Source organism: Eutrigla gurnardus (genome assembly GCF_963514095.1).
Source record: "Eutrigla gurnardus genome assembly, chromosome: 12".
Classification (NCBI taxonomy): domain Eukaryota; kingdom Metazoa; phylum Chordata; class Actinopteri; order Perciformes; family Triglidae; genus Eutrigla; species Eutrigla gurnardus.
In genome coordinates, this window is record NC_139926.1 from 21920710 (window position 1) to 21937478 (window position 16769).

General features: G+C 45.3%; 2 protein-coding genes across 2 annotated transcripts; one reads left to right on the top strand and one right to left on the bottom strand.

Annotated features, from left to right (window-relative positions):
- Positions 1-316: 316 nt before the first annotated feature.
- Positions 317-13532, bottom strand: mcm3ap (minichromosome maintenance complex component 3 associated protein). Its single transcript, XM_084023384.1, has 29 exons — positions 13433-13532; positions 11586-13255; positions 11179-11426; positions 10714-10795; positions 10433-10586; positions 10154-10347; positions 9565-9704; positions 8964-9161; positions 8203-8471; positions 7896-8058; positions 7507-7664; positions 6704-6927; positions 6184-6431; positions 5585-5685; positions 5251-5382; positions 5000-5113; positions 4738-4890; positions 4323-4520; positions 4043-4111; positions 3833-3967; positions 3587-3740; positions 3193-3457; positions 2841-2938; positions 2321-2711; positions 1922-2206; positions 1702-1831; positions 1244-1429; positions 1002-1137; positions 317-822 (listed from the first exon to the last, which is right to left on the bottom strand). The coding sequence occupies exons 2-29, from the start codon at positions 13126-13128 to the stop codon at positions 655-657; spliced, it is 6336 nt and encodes a 2111-aa protein (XP_083879510.1). The 5' UTR covers positions 13129-13255; positions 13433-13532; the 3' UTR covers positions 317-654.
- Positions 13525-16626, top strand: ybey (ybeY metalloendoribonuclease). Its single transcript, XM_084023409.1, has 4 exons — positions 13525-14115; positions 14284-14415; positions 14568-14636; positions 15341-16626. Exons 1-4 carry the CDS (start codon positions 13906-13908, stop codon positions 15434-15436), a joined length of 507 nt encoding a protein of 168 aa, XP_083879535.1. The 5' UTR covers positions 13525-13905; the 3' UTR covers positions 15437-16626.
- Positions 16627-16769: the final 143 nt, after the last annotated feature.

Here is a 16769-nt window from a genome sequence, read left to right on the forward strand (position 1 = left end):
ATGTGTCCTGAAAGTTATGCCTCCTTTTCTCCTTCCGTGGGAATTGTAGTGCTTTAAAGACGGTACTTGTTACGGTTCAGGCTAATTCTCACTTCATTTCCCAGAGGGACCTTGCGGTGCCGTCCGAGGAGTTCTCTACATGGAAAGACATGAGCAGAGACTCGGCTGGCCAATCACACAGCGGCTGGGCGGAGAAATGGGCGGGCCCCCAGCGAGCTCCTCCAATCAGAGCGTTCCTACGATAAAACGCTACACATGTGCTCACAATTCGAGGAAGATAAGCCAATGCATGGCAAACAACTGGTCAAAATGGGAATTTTACTTGAAAAAACTATACTTTTATTAACTCAACAATAAAAAAACGGGTTCAAACAACACAGAAGTTTTACAAATACACTCCGAGTACATAAAGGTGTGTTAAAGACAGACAAGAAGTGAAGCCTTTACATAGATTTTTAACACTTTTCAGAAAAAAAGCATCATCATCATCATCATCAGGTTTGTGCAAAAACCAGCTGAATGACACTGTATATGCAGCATATTGAACTCAGTTGGTCATAGACTGCCATGTAGATGTTCTCTTGGTACTCTCCTTTTCATGTTTGCATTGCAAAGTGGCAGAGTCATTTGTTTTGATTTTGCTTCAACAGTTCATCAATCATCCACGATGCTAAGCAGACCACTAAGCTTAAGTCGGCAGGCCATTTCTTCCTCGCGGCTCGCCAAAATCTGCTGCTCGAGTTCCTTCAGTCGCCATGCCATGGATACAGGCGTAGTTTTAGGCCGGTCTGCTCTGTCCATCAGATCATCAGGCTCTGGCTCCTGGAAAGCCAAAACAATGAAAACGCATGATTATCAAAATCTGTGATAGAAAACATGATGCATCTCTTATCATTTGCTGCCACCATTATCTAAGACACACAATATTTGTATCAGCAAAAATGTCCGTTTGACATAAATTGCCCCTGGATGACAGAGTGAGGTGAGAGGACATGTCGTACCTGTGTGTGAGTGGCTGTGGGTGCGTGGATTATGGTTGTGGGCGTGGCCAACAGAGTGGAGGATGGAATGAAGAGCGGTGTGGACAAGTGTTCCAAGGGATCCCCATCCATCCAGCGCTGAAGCTGCTCCATGCTCCTGTAAACATACATATACTCTAGATTAATTCTGGCAAGTAATAATAACTTTAATAGAGACTCAAGAACGCTCTACGTGATGCAATGAAAACGTTTAGCAGCTGTACCTTTTGCTTTCAGCCTTCTCCTCCTCTAAGCTCCGGAGGACTCTGTGGGCCAGCAGCTCTTGTGCTGTGGGAGTGCGTGTGATGTCCATCGGGGCTGTCGGGGCCTCGAGGGGCTCCACCAGACTGTCGAACAATCTCTGTCTGAGCGACTGACTGCTGGGCGTGGCACAGGCGGCTCCAACCGCCCTGAGGACGGAGAAGAGAGTCGGCGAGGGAAAAAAGGAGCGAGCAAAGGAGGTTTACTGTGATTGTGTAGCAGAAAAAATGTGACATCGTTAATGAACGTTCTCACAGAAGTATTTTATTTTAACTGCAAACGGGGTGTATGATTTGTTTGCTCATATGGTGGATTTACTTGACAACTAAGTAATTAAGAGGATTTTAATACACTAAACTGCATTGAAGTGACAAATTGAAGATTAATGTCTTTTTCGTTCAGCTTTTTTGGACTTTCTTACCCTTCTCTCTCTTGCTGCTTCTCTCTGTGGGTTTGTCTGACGGCCTGGGTCCATTCCTGAGGTGGCTGGAAACCATTCAATGACTCCATGGGGAGGTAAACCAGGATCTCCCCATCATCTGTCACAGCATCTTAAACAACAAACAGTCATACATCTTCAGTTACACGTGTTTTTTGTTCTAAATCACAGTAAAATAAATTTCCCCGCAAAATGCCCTCACCTTCACAGACAGGCGGCCCAGGGATCTGCCAGTCTTTCAGCTTGTGGTCTATGCAAATCACCAGGATGTCGTCCCAGGGAATCTGACTGAAGGCTGGACATGCAGTCTCATCAGCCCAGTGGCTCATGGATACCCTGGATCCGGGGGTTGGCGTGCGGTGACCCCTGGGCCTGACCCTTTCCAGAAGGTTTTCCAGCCGTGACATTAGGAGAGGCTGACTGCGATGCGAGACTGGGATCTGAGCAACGTAGTGAAAAACGGAGGAGCAGAGTGCCGACCACGAGTCTAGAGAGAGGGAGGGAGGGAGAAGAAAGTATAATACATGTATTATTGGTCTCTTGCACAGTGACAGAAGTCATATACCTTCCTGCACATGAACTTGACCTCTCAGTCACTGACCTGTAGCAGGTAGCTGCTCCCACTGTGGAAGCTGCAGGCTGAGGATGGCTTTGCGTAACCAGGCCAGGTGCTGGGCAGAGTTCCAGCCCAGGTGAGGCACAAAGTCTCGGCTATCAGGCGTGCAGAACTCGCCCGGCGGCCACGAAAGACTGCCGAGATCCTGGGACGCCACTTTGTCGGCGGCGTGAGCCAGGACGGCGTTGTACAGCTGGATGACAGGCAGAGGGTCCTGGGAAGGAAGACACGCACTCGCCCTCTCCTGGCGATGTGCATAAACTCTGGGACTGAACTCACGACTCAAACTGGCCTCCACAAACTGCACCAGGGTCTGACAGGAGAGTGGGAAGGGTGGTGGAGCACGGGCCAGCAGCCAACGTGTAGCCTGGCTCAGCTAGGAACACACAGGTGGAGAGGAATGGGAGATACTTAGAAGAAATGCTTCACAACTATCAAACAAACGTTTGAGCTCATGCAGTGGGGTCTACTGCAGGAAAAGGTGTTTTTCTGTTTTGTGTATTACCTGTTTGGATCCCTGTAAGTCACTTGTGGTCTCTGGTATGAAGAAGAACGTGTACTCCGATATCAGGCCTTCCTGGACCAGTGTCTGCAGGTTCAGAGCTGAGGGACATGAGAGGAATAATTCAGCATTTACACATTTTAATCATTAATTCAGCTACTGCCTGACATCCAATGCAACTTCCTAAATTATTGCATCAAATGCAATCACCTGTATTTCATCAATGACTATTCCCAGGTTGTGTTCATGCTCGTGACTCACTTTTATATACTTTTATTGCAATAAAAACCATTAATCAGTACATTACTGAATGTCCAATATATACAAAATGCATTTATTTGTCATATTTAATTACCTTCTTCAATGTTTTGTGCGTCACCAGTGCTGCACTCAGACCCTGGCACCAGAATGGCCAGAGGCAGCGGGCAGTGCCAGGTGCTGGCTTGTTGGAGCTGTTTGAGCTGAAGCAGGGCCGACAGCAGAGGGACATCCTGCTCCTCGTTCCCGGACTCCATGATGGGCATGGCGGGGAGCAACACCATCAGACCGCCTGTCCCCTGGAGCTCACAGCACTCCTCCGTTTTGACCATGCCTTCTTCGGTCAGAGGGCCTCGGGATGCCTGGGAAACAGAAGTGTGCGAACTTGAGTCAGTAAAAAGAGTCGAATCACCCATTTCTAGCAGGTACAGAGAGAACAGGCAGGCCATAGCAGGATGAAGTGTGGGCCTCTTAACCCCGCTGCAGTCTACCTTGATGGTGATGTGGACTTTATGAGTGCGTTGTCCAATATCCTGGAGTGCGTTGGTGACACAGAGGGTCTGCATGGTGCCAACTGGCTGCTCCTCTGTCACCTCCGACCCCGTGCCACCACCAAGCTTCACCTCCAGCCAATCGGACAGGATCCTGAATACGACAGACGGGAGAGGAAACGATGAAAGGTACCTAAAAACGGTAAAACATCCGCCGACTAGTCATACCGAAGTGCTGCTGCTTACCTGTCTGCCAGGCTGGCTACACTCTCGTGGTCACTCGGTAGGAGGAGAACAGCCTTCCAGAATATTCGGTCAGCTGGGTTGGGGATGTTTTCTGTCACCAGTGCCGACAGGTCGAGTGGCTCCCACACTCTCTCACTGAGAGGAACACCACATAGAGGTCAAATGCTGTTTTGTGACGTGAACCATTGAGTAAAAATACGCATGACTTACTCGAGCAGCTGCTGATAGTAGTAATGGACCCTCATCTGGTGGATTGCTTCTTGTCTCATTTTCAACAACCTTAACAAAACACAAAACATGTTTCTTACGTACTTAAACAATAAAGATGGGAGACTGAGAACAAGTGATTCAGCCACGCTGCAAAAATCCATCCAAACCACCATACATCATGGACAATTATATAATAATACAGTGACAAATGTCTTATTCGTCAGTTTTTCATTCAAATCAATCCTCATTAAAAACAAATAAACAACAGAGGTGAACATACCTGGTGCTGGAGATGGCCAGGGTGCCGGCGTTTCCCAGGTTCACCAGACCACGGGCCAGATCGGCCATGGAGGGCTGTGCGGGGGCACTGGGAGCCAGAGCTTTGAGTTTGAATCGAGGGTCCACACAGCAAGGAGCGGCAGGGAAACCTCTCATCTGTCTCTTCAGCTGCCCACGTACTGCCACCACATCACGCCACCTGATGGTACGGATGGGTGATGAAAAGAAGACACAGTCAATCGTGAACGGCATTTAAAGAGGTAGTTCCGATTATTTGAAGTATCCTTTAATAGACCCTTTTACACTTCATTCAGTGAGCATTAGAATGGGTTGGCCTGATATCGGCTGGGCAAATCAATTCTTGGGTTTCATTCCAGTGTTTTGCATAATGGACTGAAACTTTCTCAGTGTCTTACCTTTTGATGTACTTGTGGATGCGTTGCAGCTCAACTTCAAGGAGGTCTTCAACCAACAGAGCAATGTCTGCATTCAAAGTCTCGTCAACTAGATCCGTGCAGACCTGTTCTGTGCATTTGGCTACACGGTTGGCTTTCTCATTTACTGCCAGTCTGGAAAGAGGGAGGGGAGGGGTGGTCATTAAACTTCATGATAGTCCTCTTTAATTCTGGTTAATGATGTAACTTTGCATGAGGATTTGGTTGAGTTTTAAAGCCTTACTGGATCTCAGAGGTAGCCGTCTCCTTGATGGTCTCATCTAAAACTTCATAGACGAGTTCTTTGCAGAGAGAGAAGCCGAAGTGGACCAGGAAGGCCTCATGCTCCTGCCTCCTCCTGGACCCGACAGACATGGAAAACATGGGGGTTAGCTATGCTGCTTTGCTACTGGCTGGGAATTGTCTGATGAAATTGCAAAAAGTGTACTAAATATTCAATGTGCTATAAATCCACGGGTCGAACAGTAGAACAACCTGGCTTCTTCAAGCTTGCGTTTCTCGTCGGCAACACGCTCCAGTTCCAGACTGATCTCCGTGGACGACATCTCCTGCAGCATCTGTCCCATCACCTCACTCACCAGTGACTCCACCTGCACAACGCTCTCCCTGCAGGACCAAAAGGCAACAGGACAGCAAGTTAGTCATCTTAATGAGGAACAAAAACATCTAGGGAGGGGTCAGATCTCCAGTGCATCTGCACAACGTAGTCAAATAATGAAGGATAACGGTAAAGAAGTGAAGTAAAGGCAACACATGGTTAAAAAAAGCTGGTACAGAAAGACTGGATGGAGAAATAACTTGAACTTACGCAAGAGCTGTTGTGGCATATCTGGCACCAGCATCTGCTACCTCCTTCACTTCTGATCCAACCACCTCCTCAATCACACAGTCTACTTCAGCCAGAATGTCCTGCAGGAGGGAACAAAAGCAGTAAAGTTACCGTCATGCACAACTAAAAACAAAAAAGGAAGGCCAGTTCAGTGTTGCTTTAATACAGACTTAGCACCTTTACCTGTTTTGGTTTATTTTTGGATAATATAAAAGGCTGAAACTAATTACAACTAAAGTTTATTTTAATTAGCAATTAAAAATGCCCATCCCAACTTCTTCTTGAATCCAGGGTGCCATCTTCTGATTATTTGTTTGGTCTATTTTGACACCAAAACACTAATTTTACGAATAAAAAAACAAAAGGAGAGCAGCAAATACTCAAATGTGAAAAACTGAAACCACAGAATGGTTGGCATTTTTGCAAGAAAATATGAAAAAAAAAAGTTCTATGGGTAGTGTAACTGTGTACACATGGAGGGGAATGAATCACAACTACAGTACAGGCCATTCAGTGAGGATTAGTTAGTCCTCCAAGGGGAACATCTACTGTGGTCTAAGATAAGACATTCTGCCCACCTCATTGCTGTAGACCGGCTGAGGTTGGGGTGGAGGTGATGGCGGTTTGACAGGCTGAGGTTGAGCTATCGGCTGGAACAGCTGCTGGGCGTCTGCTGGGTGGACCGAGCTGGGATACGCTTCACTGGGCTCCCCGGTCTCATCCGTAACAGCGGGAGGCAACCCAAACGGAGTGGTCGTGTCTGGAACGACCTGCGTCTGCAACTCGATGCCGGGTGGTGCCTCAACCTCCGCCTTGACAGCAATGGCTGAGGAAATTAAGAAACATTTCAGTTTCTATTACAAGATCAGATTACATAGTTATTTCCTGTGTTGTGGAGTAACTTACATGCACCAGAGTTACAGAATTTAATTACAAAATAAATGTATCAGTTACAGAAACAGTTATATATTGTAATCAAATATATAGATTTTTTAAATTGTATTTCTCCCCCACCAACCCTGCATACAAACAATGCTGTTCAGTTCTACAAAGAGAGGAATAAGAACAGGGTTACGATCAGAGAAAAGGAGCACATACCTTTGAATTGGCTCGGAGTGGGCTCAACCAGAGGGCCTTCTCCGCGGTACCTGTTCTGGGAGTCGAAGCTGCAGACGGGGGTGTGCTGGGGAGGGAGGGGGAGGGGGCCTCCGTTCACCACCTCCCCAATCAACACCCGTTTCTTTGCCAGGATGACCTCCGACTTCTTCTGGGACAGAGGCAGCTCTGGCTCCTGATGGGCTATCCGACTCAGCTCTACGATACTGGGAACAAAATTAAATATATTGATATCAATTTACATTCGACATAAGCTTTGATATAAAGTGGACCTGGTTTATAATATGATTTTATGTCTATTTGTCTATTTGTTTGCTAGCAGGTTATCTTAACCTTTATGGATCGCTAGGGCACTTTTGTTTTTTTTTACTTTTTATCTTGAATTGTTTTGGCTATGTTTTTTTTTTTTTTTTAAATGATGTGAGCTCCATTATTTTTTCAAACTTTGGAAGTCACCCACAGCTCCTCCTATAATAACTCCAAAATCAAGTGTGTAGTAAAAATACAGACATTCATACCCTAAAGGACAAAGAGACAATATTTGTGATGCCACAACCATTACAGAATAAAATCATGTATTCATGGAAGCCCAGTCTTCAAAATTGTAGTTGTTACTATTTTTCACCAGATAGAGCCATGTTCTCATCTTTGCTGTGCATGCATGCTATTTTCCTGGTTAAAATGCATCCAAATCAATGCTATTGCTTATCATTGACGCACCATATACTATAAAAATCCCCCAAGCATTTAGTACAGAGAAATAAAAAAAACTTGCTGAAACTCACCCGTCGTTGACATTGAGGCCGTACTGCTGGATGAAATCAATGGCCTCTTCAGCGTTGGGGAACATTAACATCCGAACTATGTCCTCAACTGGATACGCAGTTGATCTTGGACCCACGGTGTTGGCTATGTTCAAGATCTTCAAGGCCTTAGCTCGGACCTGTACGCACACAAATAACATCAATATTGAACAACAGAAACCTGGCCTTAAAAAAAAAAAAAAAAAACTTTATTGTCACACATGTACTGTCTCACCTTGATGAAAAGAACAAGTGCTCATTTATCTTGTAATGCTCACAAAGTCAAAGAAAACATCCAAATGAATGAAAACGACTTTGACAAGTTCAAGGGTTTTCAGTCTCGTTCGTTAATGAAGGGAGCGGTTTCCTACCTGATTGAAGTATCTGTGTAGGAGGCAGCTGGCGAGGTAGGAGGCTCCTTTCACCAGCTTGAAGAAGCGCACAAAGTTGTTGCTGTTGACTGCAGCGAACGCATTCACGGCAAACTTCACCTCGGGGGAATTGCGCACCTCGTCGCGGAACTGCTGCACTTCACTGTATGGACAGGTGTGAGGAACTACTTCTTTATCGTGTAACATGTGAAGTCACAGCAGAAGATGTATACAATTATTTGTGCAAACATCTTGAAAAGTGCTTCACCCACAATTTAATGACTTATTTGTTTTTAAACTGACTGACCGTAGGATGTCCCCGTCATCCAGCTTCACCAGCACGCTGTACTGGCGAAACTCTGCCTCCAGGGGGCAGTAGATTTGCCGCGTCGCCAGGTCCTGGTACATCTCTTTGAGACTCTGGAGGCACTTTGTCATGTTCTCGTTGTTGATCTTGGCGTCAAAGGCAGACATGTGCTCCTCACAGAGGTGGTGAGCGCAGTGCACATGGAAGCGTGTGCACTTCTCGATCAGCGACACCGTGTGAGGGCAGCACAGGTGCTGCTGGATGATGTCCTGTGGGTTAGACAGAAAACAGAAAACATAAGTCTCTGCAAAATCACTACTGGATGCAGATAAGTGGGTGGAAACAATGGGTTTGCTGTTAGACACTGATGGGTGGTATTCATACTCATAACAGAGTTGATAGCAAAATTGGCATCGACACATCCGCACCACTCAGACAAGGTTCCCGAAAACAGAGGCGTGACTGGAGCCATTCAAACAATTTGAACTTGACAACTTGAGAGCTTTTTCCGTTATATTGCTGCTGCAGATTATGCTCACTCTTTTGTTTTTTATGATATTGTGCATTTGGGGAAGAAATGCAAAAAAAAAAATATTGTTTTTTTTTAAATTGTGAACTGATTGAGAAAATTCCAGCTTTATTCAACTGGGTTTTCTTTTCTTTTTTACCTTTTGACAAAGTACTTGAGGACAGTCACAACATATATGTGTGATTACAGCTGACATTTGAAGAGGGCAGCTCATCTGGAGCAGGGACGTTACCTTGCGGATGGCGCGGGTCCTGTTCCAGACCAGGTCATACCAGTCCCGGTAGTTGTCATGGCCCTGGTCCATGATCTGAGTCACCAGATAGTCCATGGTCATGCTGAGCACAGGCAGAGGGCGCAACTCGTGAGGCAGGGGCTCCTCCTGGTCAGCAGATGAGCGACTGTATTCCTTGATGGCTGCCGAGTGATCCACCTAGTCAGAGACAGGAGGTTACAGGTTCATTTTTTCCCCTTCATCCTCTCTTCAACGCACCCGCAAGCTCCCACTTGCAGAAACATTATTTGTCATTATTCTTTCGGCTACAACAGATATTTATACATTCAGTACACATACTGTAGAAAGCACCTAGACAGGCACAACTACACTGTGATCTTATTCCACCCATGTATTAACATGCAGTTGGATGCAAATAACCAATAAATGGAACTAGATCATTCAAACAAGATTAATTATGTTGGTCCATCTGTGAGACCTGTGTTGAAAAGGCCTTACAGATTAAAAAAAAGCAGTCTAAAAGAAACCTAAGAATACTAGAGACATGATGTAACATCTGTACTTGTACTGTGAATGTGGAATAATTATTAGGGGGCGTTACCATCTCAGTAGCCAGGATGACCTCGAATACGCTCAGCTGTTTCCGTGTTTCCCTCATGTACCTCTCCTTCTCTGGACACATGTCAGGACACGTCCCCACAAACACCTTAGACAGGACCAGGTCCGTCCTCTTGGGCCGACCTGGGTGGACATATTACACACAGTTAGGATGTCTTTCAGGTTTCTAGGCATTTTAAAGGGATAGTTTGGATGTTTTTGAAGTGGGGTTGTATGAGGTACTTATAGATAGGAAGTGTATTAACTACAGTAAGAAGTGTTCCCTTGCAGAACACAGATTTGCTGGTCTATTGTTGCCTTAATGGGTGAGTTTGTTTGTGTAAATAACACTAACTGTCCAGTCTGGTGGCTTCAAAGGGAGCACAGAAAATGGCTTCTCAGAAATCTAGGTTGTAGATTTCTGAGAAGCCAATATAAACCAAAATAGATTTTCTTTAGGTGGGCCTTTATTTGTGTTGCTGTTGCCCCCGTCTTCAGCAGTACATTGCTTTGCTGGAGAAGCATTTCATACAAAAAAATGTGAATTATCCATTTAATGGCTGCAACTGATGGTGTGAGAGTGTCGGCTTAACCTTGACGCAGGATCTTGTCTCTCTGCTCCAGGAGGCGGAACTTGTCCTCAGCGGTCTCGGCCAACTGGCCAATGAGGTGGAGGAGGGAAGAGGGGACCGGACGCTCCGAGCTCTGGGCCTCTGTGCTGCTCTCTTTCTGGGGTTCACTGTCAAACTGCAGAGACTTGACTAATGGCGGCTTCTTCACTGGAGAACTGACACATCAGAAGACAGTCAAGGCATTACACGCAGCGTAATAATGGCAAACACTTTCATACAGGTGCAACTGTAGAAGTGTACCTGCGGCTGAAGGGCATCATGCTGCTGACTGCAGAACTTCTGAGTCTAGGTTTCCTGAGTGGGGGGGAAGCAGCCTTGGACTCTCTGTCCTCTTGACTTTCTCCCTCAGCGTCCTCCTTTCCTGCTGCAGGTCTGCTGCCTTTGTCCCCTGGACCTAATGTACAAAAAGCAATGTAGTGATTTACGGCAAGGAGCTAAAGGGCGATACAATATTAGCTGCTTATGACTCTTTACATCTCCAAGTCCTGACTTATCGTCACTTTAAGAAGTAACATATTTACTCTGCTTCTTCCTCTGCCAAAGGAGGAGGAGTTCGTGTCGATGCAGTTGTTTGCCTTTCTTCTTTGCCTTTGCCGCTGACGCCTGAAAAAGTGACACAAAGCTTAATAATATTGTGATTTCAGAAAATAAAAAAAATGACGTATCATCACAAAGAAGGATTAGTGGATTAGCTAGCCAACTTGTGTGTTATCCCTGGTGTTAAACAGACTGAACACAGTTTAACCTGTTAAGTGATGCCAAAGACTAGTAGTAATAAGAACAGGATATAGCAGGGCAGTAGCTGACACCGAGTAATTAATTACATTTCCTGTAGCAAATTAAGTGTACTGAAAAAACAATGCCGGTTGTGGACCAGGCCGGGGGAACAACATTAACTGCCCGATTTGGTGAAGCCACAAAACTCAAACTATCAAGAATACAGTGAACTTGCTTTAATGGAGTGAAGTAGCATAGAGTTAACTCACATGATCATCAAAGTGTACTATGGCCAGGTTCTTGGTAGGCCTGCAGTAGACCCTACGGACTTTGCCGAAACGACTGAAGTGCTTCTCGATCACGTCCTTCCGGTTCATGGCTGGAGGCACATTCTTGCACTGGATGGCAGTGCAGTCAGTGGGTGACATGCCACCCAGGCTTTCCGTGCTCTCCCTGCGTTTGCCATCTCTCACAGGGGTTGTGATGCCGATGCTTGAGACTGGCGCTTTTGCTGAGTCTAGGGGATAGATGGGTAACGGGCAGACAACAGGATGATTATATAATGCAATTCACTGTGTCATTTATTTAAGATTTGCATTTGTAACTTAGCAGGATGAAGATTTCTGTGCTTTATCAAAACCAAACGTACACCGTATGAATCATTTGTACAGCTCACCTGACTCTTCAACATCTTCCAGCGCATCCTTGGTCAGTGCTTGCACTGTGGGTGGTGTAACAGGTAGATCACCCCCCTCAGCTTGGACGTCTTCCCTCTCTGGCTCCTCCCACTTTGGTGCTTGCTGCGCCTGCGGAGGCTCCTTTGTGGCATCTCTACGAAGACCACTTAATGCCCTACCAAATAAGCCTGCTGGTGGGCAGCGGGACCTCATTAGGGGCCTCTTTGAGGGATGTCTTGGTGAATCTGCTTCTACTGAAACATCCTCCTCCACTTCTCCTGTGGAAGGATCTTTTGGGCCAGAGCTGGGGACCACTGACTCTTCCTTGCGTTTGGTGCCTTTCCCAAATTGTACAGATATATTCGTCTCTCCTAGGCCCTCAGGATTGCTACCTTTCTCCTCTGTACTAGTCTCTGCTTTAGCCTTGTTGTCACCAAAAGCTGAGGACTGACCAAAATTGGTTCCTCCAAATAGGGGTGTCGCCTGGGGCTGGAGGGCTTGGGTTGAGAAGTTGAAAGACGATGGGGTGGTGGGCTCGTTGGTAGATACTGTTGTGCTGGAGGGGGCAGCTGGCTGGGAAAATGTGAACTGTAGATTGTTGGAAGGAGCACTGCTGTTGCCAGTTGTTAGTGGATTGCTTTGAGCAGCGATAGAGGGAGCTGCAGCCGGCTGTGAGAAGCTGAAGCCCAGCTGCCCAGACTTTGCCCCAGTCGACAGAGAGAAGCCAGTGGTGGTGGTGGTGCTGCTGGTACTCATGGTGCCGGAGCTCGTCTTGGACCCACTGCTGCCAAACGGTGAGCTGGACATTGAAGTAGTTTGAGGGTTGGCAGGCTCAGGGCTGTCGCTGAAGATGGGTTTGAACAGTGCCTCATTGGCTGGCTTGAAATTGTATTTGGATGATCCGAAGCCTCTGCTTTGGGTCACACTTGGAGCGGTGCCAAATACACCTGTGGTGACACTAGTAGATGATGGCTGTCCAAACACAGACTGTCCAAAGCCCAGTGGCTGAGGTTGCCCTAAGGCAGCGGTTGAGCCAGATGACATCTGGGAGGTTCCAAACCCAGAGGGTTGTTGTTGTTGTTGGCCATACGCAGGTGGCTGTTTGACAAATCCCGATGTCTGCTGACCAAAACCGGGAGCCTGCCCAAATGCAGACGGCTGACCAAACGAAGGCGTCTGGCCAAAGACTGAACTCTTATTCGGTGCACTAGTCTGTCCAAAAGCTGGTGCACTACTACTAAAGCCTGAGCTACCCATTCCTAATGATGGCTGCCCAAATGCTGGAGCCGGACTGATTGTTGGCAGCGAGGGGGGCTGTGTAGACGACTGTCCAAAGGCAGGGGTCTGCCCAAAGATGGTAGGTGCAGGCTGATTTAAGGCAGATGGCTGTCCAAACGCTGACGGCTGAAAAAAGCCCATAGGTTGGGGCTGATTGTTCGAACTTTGCTGTCCAAATGGCTGGAACAAACCAGTCTTCATCGTGTTGCTTGGGGCTTGAAACGCCCCACCTTGTGGACTACCAAACGGATTGGATGGATTCATGGCGCAATGAAACAGCAGTACGTTTAGTATCCTTGGTTATTTGATAAAGGAAGCATACATCTGTAAAACCGCTCCCGTCTCAAGTTTTTCCAGCGTAACACACTATCAGATAAACGTCAACAGAACCCTGTGAGGACAGGAACGAACAAAAAATAAGTTACATGGCTCGGGCGTTAGCATGAGCTAACAACACAACATTGTTTAAGTTAGCGTAGCTAGGTTTAGCTTACCTTAAAGTTGTTATATACACAATAAAATAATAGTAAACGCTACAAAAATGACGATGGTACGACGAAAACCTCACCTTTCAGTGTCTGTTGGCTGTTGACTTTATTTGTTTCGAGTCAAACACATTCTCACACTTCCGGTTCCGGTCCGACAATTCTTTAAGTCCCCACTCAACGGTCGCCGCTCCTGTCAACGTTGCGGACCGGTTCGTTGCTCGTTGAACGGACCACTTTCCTTTGACGACGGGATATGTTAAACGTCTCTCAACTATATCATCACATCCGCACAACCCAGAGAACGCTTACATAAGCTGTTCGGCGACTTTAATGCTGCTATTGCGGTGTCACCTTGTGAATTCTGCCAGCCCGGAATGGCTGAACATCGCTCGCAAAGCTGACCAAACATTCTCGTAAATTTACCGCTACGTGATTGTTAGTTAAATACAATCACCGGTCGTCGTCGTCGTCGGTGAGTCATTTTTTTTAACGTCGACTTATGTCTCGGATTGTTTTAAATAACCGTTTACTCTTTTTACGCTGAATTTTTAAAATGGGTGTAGTACTGCGCAATCTCCAGAAGGTGGTGCCTCTCCGCCGCGCCAGGCTACGCAAGGACGTTGACACGTTGAGGCACATTCTCGGCATCCACAAGTTTGACCTGGGCATAGTTTGCGTGGATAACCACAGGATCCAGCAAATTAACAAAGTGTACAGAAAGAAAAATGTGCCCACTGATGTCCTCTCATTTCCATTCTACGAGGTAAATATGACATTTGACAGTGTTCCCTCCTGTAAAGTATTAACTGGGCTACATGTTTCCCCTTCAATAAGAGGAAGGATGTCACCAGGGTTGACCAATAATTATCTGTTAGGCTATTTTGTTGACATCTAGAACCCCAACTGAAATGGTCTTCTCACCTGTTTGTAGGACATAAGGCCCGGTAAGCTGCCTTGCCCACTTCATAGGGACGAGCTGAACCTTGGGGACATTTTCTTGGGGGTCGAGTTTGTGATGAAGCAGTGCAAGGAACAATCCCTTGATCTGCATGGAACCCTCACTGTAAGTAGCCGCAGCACTTCCTGTAGTGATATATACGCCATGTTTGACTGTGTTTATCATATTCAACCATTGAAACTATGACTTCCAGCATCCTGTTTGCAGTGAGCAACATTAGCGGTCAATAATTGCTCCTCTCTTGCCTCATGTTTTAGGTCGTCACTGCACACGGTATCTGTCACCTGCTCGGCTACAGACATGAGACGGATGAAGAGTGGAATGAGGTTTGTTTGGGGGAAAACCGCATTTAAAGGGACAATTCAACCACACAATGTCCATGGGATGGTTTGTAGTCATGTGGAAAGTGAGGGTTTAATGTGTGCAAAGGTATTGCTGACATTTCTGCACCCCCAATACAGTTGAGATGAATGGAATTTGCTTATCCACTCATCTTTGAACATTTTAAATTAAAATGTTTGACTGAAACTTTAACTTTCCATAACACTCTCCTTGCTTTTTTATGGGACTTTCTCTACAAATACAAATTGTTCCAGAAAATATGTTCTGAGCAGGTCATATTATTGCCAACTAATCTAAAAGCTATGAGAACCAAAAACTATTTTTGTTGTTGTTGTTGTTGTTGTTGTTGTTGTATGGGGGTGGAAGGATAAATCTCCGGGGGTAATATCTCAAAACAAGGAAAGATGTTACTTTGAAATTGGGGGGAACTGGCCCTTTAACTGTTTAAAGGGTGCTAAGTAGCCCATTTCCACCCCCTATATCCATCCCAAAAAGATTAATCAGATTTCATCTCTCAAACCTATAAATTATAACACGTTTAAATGGTAAACACAGCAGATCTGTATGATTTAGTGGCTTTTTTCCATGCTATTGAAAGTGAATTTTTAACTAATTTCAATCTCAATGTTTGTCACGACAGTAAGCAGCGCCATAGGGAGTAATATGTGTTTTTTTAATTTGTTTCCAGATGCTCCAGAAGGAAAACTACATTCTAAATGAGTACAACAGACTCACAGGGAGACATCTGGAGCCACTGATGAAGAGATGCAGTCAGGATAGGTGACAGCGACTGGCAGCTGCTAACTTTACACTAACAACGTGGTGCTCGATATTGTTGTTCACTGTTGTTTTACCAGGTGGACTCCTCCTCGTCTGTTCCAACTGTATTCACCGTCGTGTTGTCTTCTCCACAATCACCATGTGCAGCTTTTAAGGACTTTAATCATCTGGCAGGAGACACACAGCCAGCCAAGCACACGTTTGATTGTTGATGTTCTTTTCATATGTTGGATGTGAGCATTTCAAACATTACATTAAAAAGTCTGTGCACTTTTCACTGTAATTTGATTTTATTAAATCTGCTTTAGGAAGAGTCAGTTGTGTATTAAGGGTAGAAAAAGCAGTTCATTTTTTTTTTTTTTTACCCTCTTTACACTGCATTTGGGACAGGATGTTCAAGAGAGAGCAATGTTACAGAGATGTAAATCCAAGGCGGACATGAAAAGAAAATAACCGATTTGTGAACCTGTTGTCAAAACTGAGAATATACTTTTAAGGTGCAACAGAATACTGTGGGTCAGCTAACAATTATGCACTCTTCCTTAAAAATCCCAATTATATGGGTGGAATAACAATCGGTCCATACAGATTCTTTTTATTACCCATGTTTTATAACGGTATGTTGTCGACTTCCTGTTGTGAGGAGAGCTGATGTGTCCCGGAGACACCATGGGGTACTTAAATGTGATATCATTCTTACAGTGGTAACAAAGCTGTACAACCAGTGTGGGAATAACAATACTTTTTGTTCCAGTATATAAGCAAGCACACCTGATAGGAACTAGCTGAACAGTTAGCAGAGGTCTATGGTACTGTATACTGGCCTTAATGGTGGTCTACTCTGAATGGTTTCTATTCGCCGTGGCATATCTTCATGGGTTAATTAACATGAATCAACCCTGCGTTGCAATAAATAGAAAATCTTTTGACTTTTTTTTTTATAAAGGAACATCTGACTTGCACATTGAGGTTTGACAAACATATTCAAAAGCAACAAGGTTGTTCAACTTTCAAAGTAAAGCTTGTATACATATTTAGAAAAGTTTTCTTGGGAGGCACAAAGTCAAAATCCCAAAAGAATAAAGTAGGCTTTACTGAGAAAAGCTCAGTAAAAACAGGCTTTGTTATTGAGCTTACAGATTCTTTTCAAAACTATAATATGGAGACAACCACACACACAAATTAGTTGATAAGTGGAGCACAAAAAGCAACTGGGAAAACATCCACACACTCTTGACAGAAAGCTGATTTGAATTGGCCAGTTTGGGCCAAGAACATAAATATTGCACCAAATGTACCCGCTAAATACAACACCCCTCTAACTCTATAATAGCTTA

Excerpts from the sequence above, each read along its gene's own strand:
- mcm3ap (XM_084023384.1), bottom strand. The coding sequence starts at position 13,128 with ATGAATCCATCCAATCCGTTTGGTAGTCCACAAGGTGGGGCGTTTCAA. Across the intron at positions 10,348-10,432 it reads ATGATGCCCTTCAGCCGCAG|TTCTCCAGTGAAGAAGCCGC; the intron begins GTACACTTCTAC and ends CTGATGTGTCAG. Across the intron at positions 2,939-3,192 it reads CGCACAAAACATTGAAGAAG|CTCTGAACCTGCAGACACTG; the intron begins GTAATTAAATAT and ends CATGTCCCTCAG.
- ybey (XM_084023409.1), top strand. The coding sequence starts at position 13,906 with ATGGGTGTAGTACTGCGCAATCTCCAGAAGGTGGTGCCTCTCCGCCGC. Across the intron at positions 14,416-14,567 it reads ATCTGCATGGAACCCTCACT|GTCGTCACTGCACACGGTAT; the intron begins GTAAGTAGCCGC and ends CTCATGTTTTAG. Across the intron at positions 14,637-15,340 it reads CGGATGAAGAGTGGAATGAG|ATGCTCCAGAAGGAAAACTA; the intron begins GTTTGTTTGGGG and ends ATTTGTTTCCAG.